General features: G+C 46.3%; 1 protein-coding gene across 5 annotated transcripts in view; it reads right to left on the bottom strand.

The window, feature by feature from the left end:
* Nucleotides 1-7,498: 7,498 nt before the first annotated feature.
* Nucleotides 7,499-12,497, bottom strand: part of LOC123954522 (urea transporter 1) — a 36,356-nt gene continuing 31,357 nt past the window's right edge. For all 5 annotated transcript variants that reach the window (XM_046025784.1, XM_046025786.1, XM_046025783.1 and 2 more), the window contains 2 exons: nucleotides 10,472-10,521; nucleotides 7,499-9,539 (listed from right to left, as the gene is read on the bottom strand). In XM_046025784.1, the coding sequence (XP_045881740.1) occupies nucleotides 9,363-9,539; nucleotides 10,472-10,521 (227 nt within the window). In that variant the 3' untranslated portion in view covers nucleotides 7,499-9,362. The remainder of the gene's footprint in view (nucleotides 9,540-10,471; nucleotides 10,522-12,497) is intronic.

Here is a 12,497-nt window from a genome sequence, read left to right as displayed (position 1 = left end):
CAGACATGCATCTGAAGGGTCCCTACCTGTTGGCTTCTCTCTTCACTGCGATGTCCTCAGCAGGGAATGGATTTTAATCATCGTTGTCCTTGGCTTCCTCTTGTATGTCCCTCCTCCCCCGCCCCCCTCCCACTGCCTCTTTCCCTTCCTTTGCACAACGGCTCCCCGAGTTCTAGATGATCGCCTTCCTTGGAGTCACCCATCAGAACTCATCTTTCTAGAATCCCTTTCCTATGCAATTTGTTCTTACCGGCTATTATGCAGGAAGAAGCCAGAGAAAGGATTTCCACCAGCTTTTTACTATCTGAGATCTCAATGAGTTGCAGCTGTCATAATATAACGCTCTTTCATTGGGAAGTCAAGGGAGATATTTTAGATTGCCTGGGCAGCGGCTGGCGAAGGCATTTCGGGCCCCCCACCGCTCAGATCACGCAGGTGTTTGTCCTATCGGGTCCAGGTGTGACTGCTCAGATTCTGACGCCAAGGGAACGCACCCCTGTCATGTACCTAACGCTGAGTCCTGGGGCCGTAGATCCCACCTCATAGCCTGGAAGGAAATAATGCTTTACATTAAATTACAGCCAGCATTAAGCACACAAAGTCTGCACTGGTCTTGTGGCCAAATACACACCAGTGTGGCACTGGGAAACTTTAACCAGCCTGGCAAAGGTACTGACCTATCAGATCCAGGATGCTGAAGAAGGGGCTCCTGGTGTCTGTGTCTGGGAGCCCTTGAGGATGCTGTGACAGGCACTCAGGGGCAGAGCTGCAGGTGACAGGATACTTTCCATGAGGAATGTGAAGGTCAGAGACAGGCAAGGGGGGGTAGGTGTGGACATTGATTGTGGGATGCCCCCAGAAGAAAGAGAAACACAAGCCTGCCTCACACAATGAGCGGAGGGGTGTAATTATGGTGGGGAGGGCAGGGCCTGGGGAGGAACAATGTTACCCTTCTTCTTTGGGCCTTCTTGTGTCCATGTAAACCCCAGTTAGCTATTTTTAGGCCATCCTTATAGGGAGGTGGAAAGGAGCAACCACATAGCAGCCCATGAAGCTGGGTAAGACCAGCTCTGTACCATCACCTTGCCTGTGGGACAGGTGGCCCGAGATGGGAGACAGTGGCTATTGTGGGCTGACTCAGCATAGGTAAGCTTTGGGCATTTGAAGAGAATAGATTTTCTGCCACAGGCCCTTCCTTCTGCCCCTGACCACCTCCTGAATACCCTGTCCACGAGGTTAACCTCAGGGCCCACCAAACCATGGCTCCTTAATGAGAGTATCATTTCTTTGGACCCTAGCAGTGGTTCTGGAAAGGGTGGTGGTCAGGGGACACAGGAAGAACCCAAACAAACTTCCAGAGCCGAGTCCCAATGAGCCAGGGAGAAGATGTGTCAGAACAAGGGCAGAGTCACGTCTCCTCCAGGAAGCCATCCAGCTTCTGCTGGCCTCTGAGTTTTGTGAACTTGCAGTCACATTTATGTAGGCGAATCATCAGTAGAGCTTTTAAAGATTCAGGAGGCCCAGGATGGGGTGGGATAGCTGTGGTTTTTCAAAGGTTCTTACGTGTTACCCTGATGGATGCACTTGGTTGAGAAACATTGTGGAGCATTTCTAAGAGGTGCCTGGGCATGGAACTTGCAAAATGGAGCCCTTGGAAGAAATCCAGCCACCAAACTGGTTTGTTTGGCTAGCATAGTGTTTGAAAATATCTGAAATGTGAATGTTTTGGTGGGTGTGGGGGCAATCTTCAATTTGCCATGGTCCCCGCTCTTCCCTATTGCCTCATAACCAGGTGCTTCACTGTTTTCATCGCTTGTGACTGCTGAGCACTGGCACCCCTGGGAGCCTGCATTCTGCATGTGGGCACAGTGGGGGGCAGCCTGCTAATCCCAGTGGTAGTTCCGAGCATTTCTGAGACTCCTTTCCAGGTATTGCCTTCAGGATAACTTTATACCACACAGAAGAAACTCAGTCTCCTCACTCTAGAGGCATGTTATGATTATTTTTTAAAAATGACATCCTCAAGGTATTTAGTGGGTACTCCTGAAAAGGCATAAAATTTTACCTGAAATTGACACTGCTGAACTAGCTAACTCTTGTCTCCACAGTGTAGTAGAGGAAAGGCTTCTTACCCATTCATTCACTCAGGGAATAATGAATTCTCTAGAAGTTTGAGTTCCACAGCTGGGCACCATCCGAGTTGCCATGGAGACTTTGCAGACATTTAAGAGCCCCAGGATTAGGCATTGTCTAACCAAGCACTGTGCCACAGACATAGAATATGACCACGAATGCAAGTCATATATGTGGTTTAAAATTTTCTCGTGACCACATTAAAAAATTTTTTAAAAATATTTATTTATTTATTTATGAGAGAGAGAGAATGAACAAGTAGTGAGCAGGGGCAGAGGCAGAGGGAGAAGCAGACTCCCCACTGACCAGGGAGGCCAATGCTGGGCTGGATCTCAGGATGCTGGGATCATGACCTGAGCTGAAGGCAGACACTTAACTGACTGAGCCACCTAGGTGTCCCCACATAACAAATTCTTTAAAGGTGAAATTAATTTAATAATATGTCTTATTTAACCCAGTGGATACAAATTATACATCTCAATATTTAACCAATATACAAATTATTGAGATATTTTATTTATATATTTTTTTGGTCTTCTATGTTTGAAATCCAGTGTGTACTTTTGAACATACTCGTGCTCATACTTTTTTTTTTTTTAAAGATTTTTATTTATTTATTTGACAGAGTGAAATCACAACTAGGCAGAGAGGCAGGCAGAGAGAGAGGAGGAAGCAGGCTCCCTGCTGAGCAGAGAGCCCGATGCAGGGCTTGATCCCAGGACCCTGGGATCATGACCTGAGCTGAAGGCAGAGGCTTTAACCCACTGAGCCACCCAGGCGCCCCTCGTGCTCATAAGTTTGAACACCTTAGCTGGGGCTGGCTTTATTTCAAGTGCTGTGTGTGGCTACTTGCTACCACAAATCTCCCTCTTGTTGAGAGGCCAACATGGGGTCTCAGAAGGTAGAAAGGTCTCCTTGTTGGATTTGACACTCCTATGACCTACCTGTATGTGCTCTCATTGCCCCAAGATGTGCTTGCTTTTGGGTCACTGACTCATGTCCAACTGCCATTGTGTCCTGTGGTCTGAGGGATTTAAGTTGAGCCAGATTTCCTGACACCGTGCCAACTTTCCTCTGTGCTTCATTTCTTCCCCTTCAAGTTCTTGCATGTCACTGTGATATAATTCAAAGCTTCTAAGGGCTAGGATCCAATGGACCCAACCCAAACAGGAAATGGGCTTTCTCATTGTTTATTAGGAACCATGAGGCAGAAACTATCAGCCACTTGTTTTCAGTGCTTCATTGAGCTGGAATTGAATTGAAACTCAACTATTCCCAGTGGAGGCTTCTGACCTCGAATGATTTAGAGGCTTCGACTCTTTAGATGGAGAGGACTAATTAAGGCATGAATTGACCCTAAACTTAAACCTTGCTCTGATCATTATCGCTGGTTGCCTCACTTTCTGCTTAGAATCTTGTTAGTCAGAGGCTACAAAATCTTGGATGAAGCTGGGGTATCCTAAAGTACTCTGGGAATATTCCAGCAATTGCTCCTCAAAGTCTTTCTGTGTGTAAAAGGTCTCGATTTAGTTCTCTGTCCCAAACCCCTTTGTGAACCTCACAATAAGCAGTCTTGTCGGCCACCACATAGCTCTCTCCACTGTGGTCTGGGCACAAAGGGACTATATACTATGTACCCCACAGTGACACCCATGTTTGTCCGCTTGTCCAGTAGCCATTCCTCCCGCTTTCCTTGCAATATGGTGGAGCTCATCTGCTACAATAGAGGCCAACAATGCCATATCCATGATTTTCCAGACTCCTTTGCAGTCAGGAATGGCCATATGACCCAGTTCTGCCAGAAAGAGACAAGTGATGGCATTTGGGGAAATCTTCTGGGGAAGATTTTTCTCCCTTCTAAAAAGAGAGAGAGATGAAAGAATGACTCACTTGCAACTCTGGTTACCTCTTTCCAGATGTGGTTGTGATGTTTGTAACAAGGCATCTGTTTGGGGACCATGAAGCAACAAGGGTGAAAAGGAAGTCTTCTGAAGATGCTGAGAATGCTGAAGAGGATAGAAGGACGGTGCATCCTTGATGACATTGTTGAGCAGTTGCACTAAACTTGGAACAGAACTTCCTGCTTTAAGAATGAAACTACTGTTGTTCTATTACTTGCTACCCAAAGCCTGCTGACTGGTATGGATGTCTGGTACTTAATGGTATGTTCTTATCTTCTGTTTCTTAGAAGGGACAAATCACAGAAATCACTCTGTCTTCAACCTTGTTGTCCAGCTACCTCTTACTCATCCTCATTACCATGCTACTCCCTTTACTCATTTACTTGTCGGTTCACCTCACAAAGTTCTCGTGAGGGCAGTGGCCATGACTGTCTGGCCCACTATGGCAGTCCCAGTTCCCATTATGTAATAAATAGTCATTCAATAAATATTTGCCAATTACTGAACCAATGGGGGCTAACAGGGAAGTAAAATCCCTAGAATTTGGCTATAGCCTAGAGGTGAGAGAATGAATTTAAAATGGCACACTGTTTCTGGCTTGGGTAGTAGGCTGGAGAGTGTTACATTTCCCCATAACCCAGCACAGAGAAGAGAGCAGAATAGTTGAAGAATATGAGTTTGGCCCTGCATGTGTTGAAATTGATACTTTTGGAACAGTCCCCATAGACCATTGAAGAACAGGTCTGGATTAAAATTGTGGAAAGATGGGATTGGACAGGAAGATGTATAGCACGAGAGAAGTAGTGACTCTTCAGTGCTCCCATCTCTGTGTGGCACCATCATCCACCTTGTGACTCAAGTGAGAATTCAGGGAGTCCTCCTTGACATCTCCCTTTCCCTCACTTGCCACATGAATCCATTATCAAGTACTGAGGATTCCACGTCTTGTCTCTCACACCCATCAACTTCTCTCCATCTCCCTGCCCTCACTGGAGTCTGAGCTGACTACCTCTCTCCTGTGTTACTGAAATGGTCTACTTGGTTTCCCAAATCCATGCAATCCTGTCCACTCGCCGTGGTCCAGCCATGTCAGTCTTCTCTCACTTCTTGAAAACATAAATCTCCTTATCTCTAGGCCTTTATGCATGAGCTTCCATCTGCCAAGAACACTGCTCCCTCCATCCCCCACCTTCCTCCACCAGCCCATCTCTGGCTTACTCTTTAGGTATTGACCTAAAACTTACATCCTCAGGAAGGCCTTCCATGACTACCTTCCACCCCACCCACCGTAGCCTCAGAAACTTGACTTCGTTGGAACACCATGGGCTGGTTTGGGTTTTGGTGACACGTAGAGGCAAAAAACCCCCAAAACAAAACCCTTTACAAAAACCTATTCTCAGAATGGAATTATTAATTAAAACGAGAAATGTAACTATTGCGGGTCAGAAATTCAGAAGTATGGACAAGTGCATTGTTTCCCTTAGAATGCAAATCTACATAGGAAGTGAAACAGCTTGGGAGTACAGGCTCAGACAAGGGGCATTAGCTTCTTGATCTAAGTGATTACATTTGCTAAACTGTGATCCCCCCAGTGTGTCCATTTCCACCATGGGGTATCCCTTGACACCTATTCCTGGGCCATGACCCCCATAGCTGAAGACCCCCTGCCTTTTTCTGCCTCCAGCTCCTAAGCTTCTGTGGTTGACCTGCTCTCCCATAGATGTAAGCTTGCTCTGGCTGTGTTCATACTTCCCTGGTTAAGGTGAGGGTCAGACCCAGGAACAGTCTTTCCTTTTAGATGATTTCACATATGTCTGCTTTGATCTGCTACATGTATTTGTAGTTCAGTTATAAGAGCTGGTGAAAGCAGACTATTATAGGACTTAAATCCATGTCTTTCAAAGTCCATTATTTACTCTATTTGTTTAAATTTCTTCAGGATCTGGTGATTGTTAGCAAATGGATTCTCTAGCCTTGAAGCTACAAGCCTTCTAATGATCAGGGATGGGGGGGTGTGTTGGTGTAGGCTCAAGAAGCAGATTTCACTCTAAAGACGAAAGCCTTTTAGAAGGAAGTTGTTGGACTAAAGGGAAGGCTGAAAACTTTCTTAAGCCTAAAACGTTGTGCTCTACTTAACCACCCCAAAAATATTGCTGCAGGGTTGTCTGTAAGAAGCCACCTTCTGATCTCCTGTCGAACTTAACCTTCTACCTCAACATATTCCATGCTTATTAGGTACCATGGGTCACTTTATAGAGCATTTGAGTCTTTAGCTGAAGAACCTTAAAACCTTCTCTGTTTTCTACCTCAGACCAAAAGGGGCATTTAATGACCCGATCACTCTTGCAAATGTATTGTCTTGAAACAATAGGTAGGAGAGGGTATTTTCTGTTTTGTTTGTTTGTTTGTTTGTTTTTGAGAGAGAGAGAGCACACATGTGTGTGAGCTGGGGTGAGGGTTGGTGGGGAAGGGGGAAAGAGAGAGAATCTCAAGCAGGTCGCACACCTTGGAGTAGCCCAAGGCGGGACTCCAGCTCATAACCCTGAGATCGTGACTTGAGCCCAAATTAAGAGTTCATTGCACAACTGACTGAGCCACCCAGGCGCCCCTTGGAGAGGTTTTGTTTTGACAGAGGACACTCCAATGGGGCTAATCCATTGTGGCCTTCTTATTTCTTTTCTTTTTTTTTTTTTTTAAAGATTTTATTTATTTATTTGAGAGAGAGATCACAGGTAGATAGAGAGGCAGGCAGAGAGAGAGAGAGGGAAGCAGGCTCCCCGCCGAGCAGAGAGCCCGATATGGGACTCGATCCCAGGACCTGAGATCATGACCTGAGCCGAAGGCAGCGGCTTAACCCACTGAGCCACCCAGGCGCCCCGTGGCCTTCTTATTTCTTAACCCAATCTTTTTTGGGCTGCTTTTGAAACTTGGAGGGACTTTCCATTCTTACCATGTTTTCTTTTAAGCCCACTAACCACGATGAAGGGAGTGGGGAGGGAAGTGCTTCAGGTAGCAGAGGGGAGCGTGGCTTCGCCTTCAGGGGTAACGATCTGAGAAGTAGCTCCTCCCAGGACGCTGACTGCTTAGGTGTGCCCAGCCTTGGTCCTGGGGCCAGGGGGTGCCCAGGACCTGTAGGACACACACGGAAGCTGCCTGCATATTCATCTCAAAGTGTTGAGAATGTGTGCTGAACATTGGTGACTGCCCTAAGGAATCCGTTCTCATTCCTGAGCGAGAAGAACAATGCGGAGTTGAGAGAAGGCCCACAGGGATGTGTCCATACCTCTGAGTTGAACAGGGTTTTCCCAGCAACACATCTGGTCCTGTACCATGTATAAGAAAGGAATAAAGATATAGCAAATCAAAATATAAGCAATTCTAAGCAATACACACATATGCATGAGATTGTAAATGTTCACGATAGCTATAAAAGGCGTATAGGACTTTTAAAATTTACACAAAACTGAGCTGTGAGTATAATTTTATTCATATTCTTAATCGGAAATTGGTTATACGGACAACAGGAAAGAACACAAGTGATCCCTAAGAAAACTAACAAAATACTCACTTTATTTCAGGATAATACTTAGTAACAAAAATAGCTTGAGAAAATTAATACCATTTAAATTAGACAACGTACAAGGCTTTAGAATGTTCCCATTTACACGCCTGTGTGAGCACACCAGGAGAAGGCACAGAGAACATTCCAGATCTCCTCGTGGAGATGGGCCTGCAGACACGTTAGAGGCTCTGGGTCGCCCAACCATGGCCCAGGTTCTTCACTCGTGGTTATCTTTGGTTCTGCTTGCTTTTTTGTGTCCTTCCCTCCCCCCTAATCTTATTTCACAAATTCCCTAACAAGGGAGATGTCCATCTGAACAATAAAAATTTATTTTTTCCACAGGCATGCACATGACTCTGTGAGAGCTGCAAATTCAGGGCTTCAAAGGGCTTTGGTTACAGGGTTGTTAAAGTGGAGCAATGTTTCCCCGAGAAAAGGAACATGTGGGCTTCTTCCGAAGATATTTGTAGGTTTCCTTCCCTTCTGTTTTTTCACACATCAAACTGTGTGTTTTGCATTGAGCCTGGCAAACTCCAAGGAGGAAAACCCTTTAGGCTTCTACGGTTTCTTGTTTTGAATCCCCCAAAATACTGAATTGATACAGACTGAACTAGAAGGTTGTGAGCAAACTTTCCACAGCATCCTCAACGTGTTCAGGTACAGAATGTTTATAGAACTGATAACTTTATAATTAAAGCAAAGAAAACCAGGAGAACCCTTTACTGGTATGTCTTGTCAGGTTTCTGAGTGAGAATATTGTGAGCGTGCAGAAAATAATGTATTTGTTTTTTAAAGTAGGAAACTCAACAACTTCCGAGCACCCAGAAACAACCTGACCTTCATTTTCAGTCTTTATAAGGTAGAAGACATCCTCAAATGACTTCCAAATGTGGTTTTAAAGGGCCCTGGAGGTTGATGACTTGGTTCTAGGCATTCCTGGCATTTACAGAATCAACTTGGGGATTAAAGTAAAAAGAGCTATGCGGAGTATTTTATAAAAAATGTAACTTTTCTTTAATAACCAGAGGCTGGTGAAACCAGGAACTGCTCCTATTTTACCCCATTGAAAAAACAAATCCATTCTCCTAAGAAAAAGATCATATACTTTATCTAAAACGTCTTTTGCAATGTCTAAGAAAAATAACACTACAGAGTCATTCTGACTGATAAAATCCCTTTCTCCCTCCCACACAATGTGTCAGCCTGGAAAGAATCAACCTCATACACATAGGGCCGCATCCAGGCCCTTCTGCCCAGGAGCTGGAGAACCAGCTGTGGGCGCCACAGCTGTCCCACGGAACTTGTATTGATTTTAAACAAGTCAAACTGCTTATCGGAGAATTCTGGGTTGACTTTGATTTGTGACCACCAATTCCATTCTTTGAAGGCTTCGTTGGTTTGTAGAGCTTAATTTTTAATACTGTCAGCATCATGCAGCCAACCAAACACCAAGAATATCAAGAAATAGTGAGCACTGGTCTCACATCTTCTTTCTGTTGGAGCATTTGACTTTATAAGTAGAGTGTGTGTCTAGCACCCACGCCCCAACCAGGGCGGACCATCTGGACGTGTCTCTCACACGTTTGGGGATGTTCCTGGAGTCTAAAAGAAAGCCACAAAAATGAGCCTAAGAGCAGATTGCCAATGGGTTAGTGTGAATGTTGTTGCTAGTGAAAAACAGCAGTTTGCCGAGACCCTGGGAGTCACGTGGGGCAGTCAGCCAGCCAGTCCTCCTTTGGGACCTTGGCCGTGGGTGGGGATTGAGCTCACAAAGGGCTTTCAACCATCCTTTTCTTCTTGGCCTGGAGGTAGAAGATGCGGTTTTCTTCAGGATAAGTGACTTTGCTGAGGGGCATCCTGTAGATGTTGGCGTTTTTTGTGGTCAGCAAGAGGAAGAGGAGCGTGGCCAAACAGAAGGGCCAGGTGCAAGCCGGCAGCCCCACCTGAGGAGGAAGAGACAAGCCACAGGCTCCTGTGAGATCCTGTCCCAGAGCACCACCCTTCCTCCTATTCTCATTCAGCCCAGGGGGATGTGTCCATGGGCCCCTGTTCCGGACACTCCTTTTGCCCACTGAGACTGAGTCTGAGATCCTAGTCAGACTGCATTTAACAGGGGAAACGTGGCCGTCCATTCCTCAGGGGGTCGGTTGCATGTCCACCGTGCACATCTTTCCCTCCCTCTCATCCAGTCAGGCTTCCTGCACCACATGTGGGAAGAAGACCCCTCATCACCCTCCCAGGGCCCCCTTTGATTAGTTCGGGCCATGGTGACCTCTCTCCTCCTGCTTTCCACCCAGACCAGTCTTGGAGAAAGTGGCAGGAGGCACTGAACGGGCAATGATTCTGCCTATGAAATAATTCAGCTAGGACATGGGTCTGAGTAGGTCTTACTGACGACTGATGGGGGGGTTTAAAAAAAGACAAGGGGTATGAAAAATGAATGGCTCAATTAAAACCAAAACCCAAACCATGTGGGTCTGTAGCCAATGATCCTTTTCCTCCTTTTCTTGATTTCTCAACCACTACATGGCTCTGGCTTTCTGTTCAAGCAGAAGATATTTTAAAGTCAGTTCCCTAACACTCAGAATTATGGCGTGAACTTGAGAAACACGTTATACAGGCTAACTTTCACTTCTTTAAATTATGCACTCTGATATTTTTTAGCAAGCCCAGTGATTGTAGCTTAGACTAAAATTTATTATGATGTTAGAAGGCGTGTGGTACAGGCAGGCCCAGGAGATGCGAAAGTCATGGTGATCACAGCCCTAACTCCTTCCTGCTTGGGACACCACTCAGCGAGACCTCAGGAAGGTTTCCACGTCACTATAAACAGATCAATCACGCTGATGATAAAGCCAGATTAAAGCCAACTCACCACAGCCATCATGTGGGACAGGCTGACTCCGAGGTAGGCAGTGAACAGAGCTACAAAAAAGGGGAAACAACAAGACTTAGTAGGTGCACTTTTCATTGTAGGGAAGACTGAGTTCTGGTATAAATCTGGAAATCCATGTTTCACCAGCTAGCTCAGCACCCTGATTGTAAGTGCGAGCTCACAGACGCTCTGGGTTCAAATCCAGACCTTATCACTTAGGAGCTTGGTGCCTCCATTCTAAGCCTCCACGTCCTCACCTGCACACTAGAGGTGATAGAATTTCTCAGGGGGTTGGTGTCATCATGAAAGGAGACACTACTTGGGTTTGGCACACAGTAAGACGTACACAGAAAAGGGAGCTTTTCTGTGGTTACTATTCTGTTGCTATTATCGTCGATCCCTAAGGAAAAGCCCTTCTATGGCAAATAAACTTCCTGTTATTTTTTCTGAGCATAATGGAATTAAAATGATGGGGGCCCCGGGGTGGCTCAGCTCATTAAGTGCCTGACACCAGATTTTGGCTCAGGTCATGACCGCAGGCTTGTGAGATGAAGCCCCACTTCGGGCTCCAGACCCAGTATGGAGTCAGCTTGAGCTTTCTCTGCCTCTCCCTTTGCCCCTCCCCCACTCGTGCTCATGCGCGCTCTCTCTCTAAAATAAATCTTTAAATGAAATACATGAATGCTTCTTGAGATAGCATGGTTTCTGTTCAATCACAATATATGCATCTAGGAGTCTCACATTAATAGTTAGGATTCACAGTTACAAAAAAATCATGGTATTAAAAAAATAAAAAGATGGCAGAAACTGACCACAAACTCGGAATTTCTGCCCATAATAACATTGTCCCAAATACCCTTAAGATTGGCATACAGGCTAATGAATTTATATGCTGTGTTTTTATTTACTCTGAGCAAAATCTTAAAGCAGGTAATTTGAGTCTACAGGTGACCTTCAATACAAAACACACACAAAAAAGATCTCAAGTGGCTAATCACCCATTGAAGAGGGGGCTCAGGGAGGCCCAGGTTTCACAATGGCAGGCTGCAAGATGACCTCCCTGGGTTGGGCACACTGCCCCCTGGGCCACAGCTGGCTCCCTTAGATATACCCACCACCCAGACCTCCAGGGCAGGGAGAAGTGAGCCCCATGGGGGGCGGGGCTGGAAGTGGGGGGAGGGACTCTGATCCTACTTACTTGACCGTAGACTTCCATCCTTTCATCAATCTTTGGTCTTTTTTTCCTGGTTTTTTGTTCAACAGTATACCTAATTCTTCTACATCTGAATCACCTCAGGCTAGTGGGAAAGGCTTGTCTTGGAAGCAGCAGGGGCTTCAAACCCCAGCTCTGCCATTTTATTGTACAGCAAATCACTGAACTTTGGAATCTAGTGTTGCCCTCTGTAAAGGGCAACCTGAAGATGCGCTTTGCGGGGAGATGAATCTCAAATGCAGTCCGTTTCCACAAACGGCAGCTGCCTACCCATCCCCGTCCCGGGAGCAGGCGGACCGGGATGCTGCCCTGAGCAGAAGTGGGCAGCGGCTTGGGCTGGAAGAGCTTTGTTTGTTTGTTTGTTTCCATTTCCTTTCTTCCTCCCTCCCTCCCTCATCTTCCTCCCTCCCTCCCTCCCTCCCTCCCTTCCTTCCTTCCCTCGCTCATTCAACACATATTCACCGGCTCTCAGGTAAGCACCAGAACACTTGCCCTGCTCTCTTGGGTTCCGGCTCTTCTCTGAGACCTCCCCCGAGCTCATGAGACCTTGTTGCCTTTCCTCTCCTTTTCACACGGGTTGCACTTGGAAGGCAGAGCTCCCGCCCTGCTCTCTTCCTGCTTCCTTCCAAGTGGTCTCCAATTACAAGTTGCTTTTCTCTTCCACAGTAAGAGCGTCAGACTAACAGTGGCTGCCCATCAGTTAAGGCTTGCTGAGTGGGACCGGGAAAGCCTCCCATTAGAGGGGCAAGTCCACACACCGCAAGGTGCAGGTGATGACTGTGAGGGCGCTCTGGGCAACCGAGGGGCGGAAAG

Source organism: Meles meles, chromosome 12 (genome assembly GCF_922984935.1).
Source record: "Meles meles chromosome 12, mMelMel3.1 paternal haplotype, whole genome shotgun sequence".
NCBI lineage: Eukaryota > Metazoa > Chordata > Mammalia > Carnivora > Mustelidae > Meles > Meles meles.
Note: the sequence above shows the minus strand (reverse complement) of the source record. Positions and strands in the feature narration are given on the sequence as shown.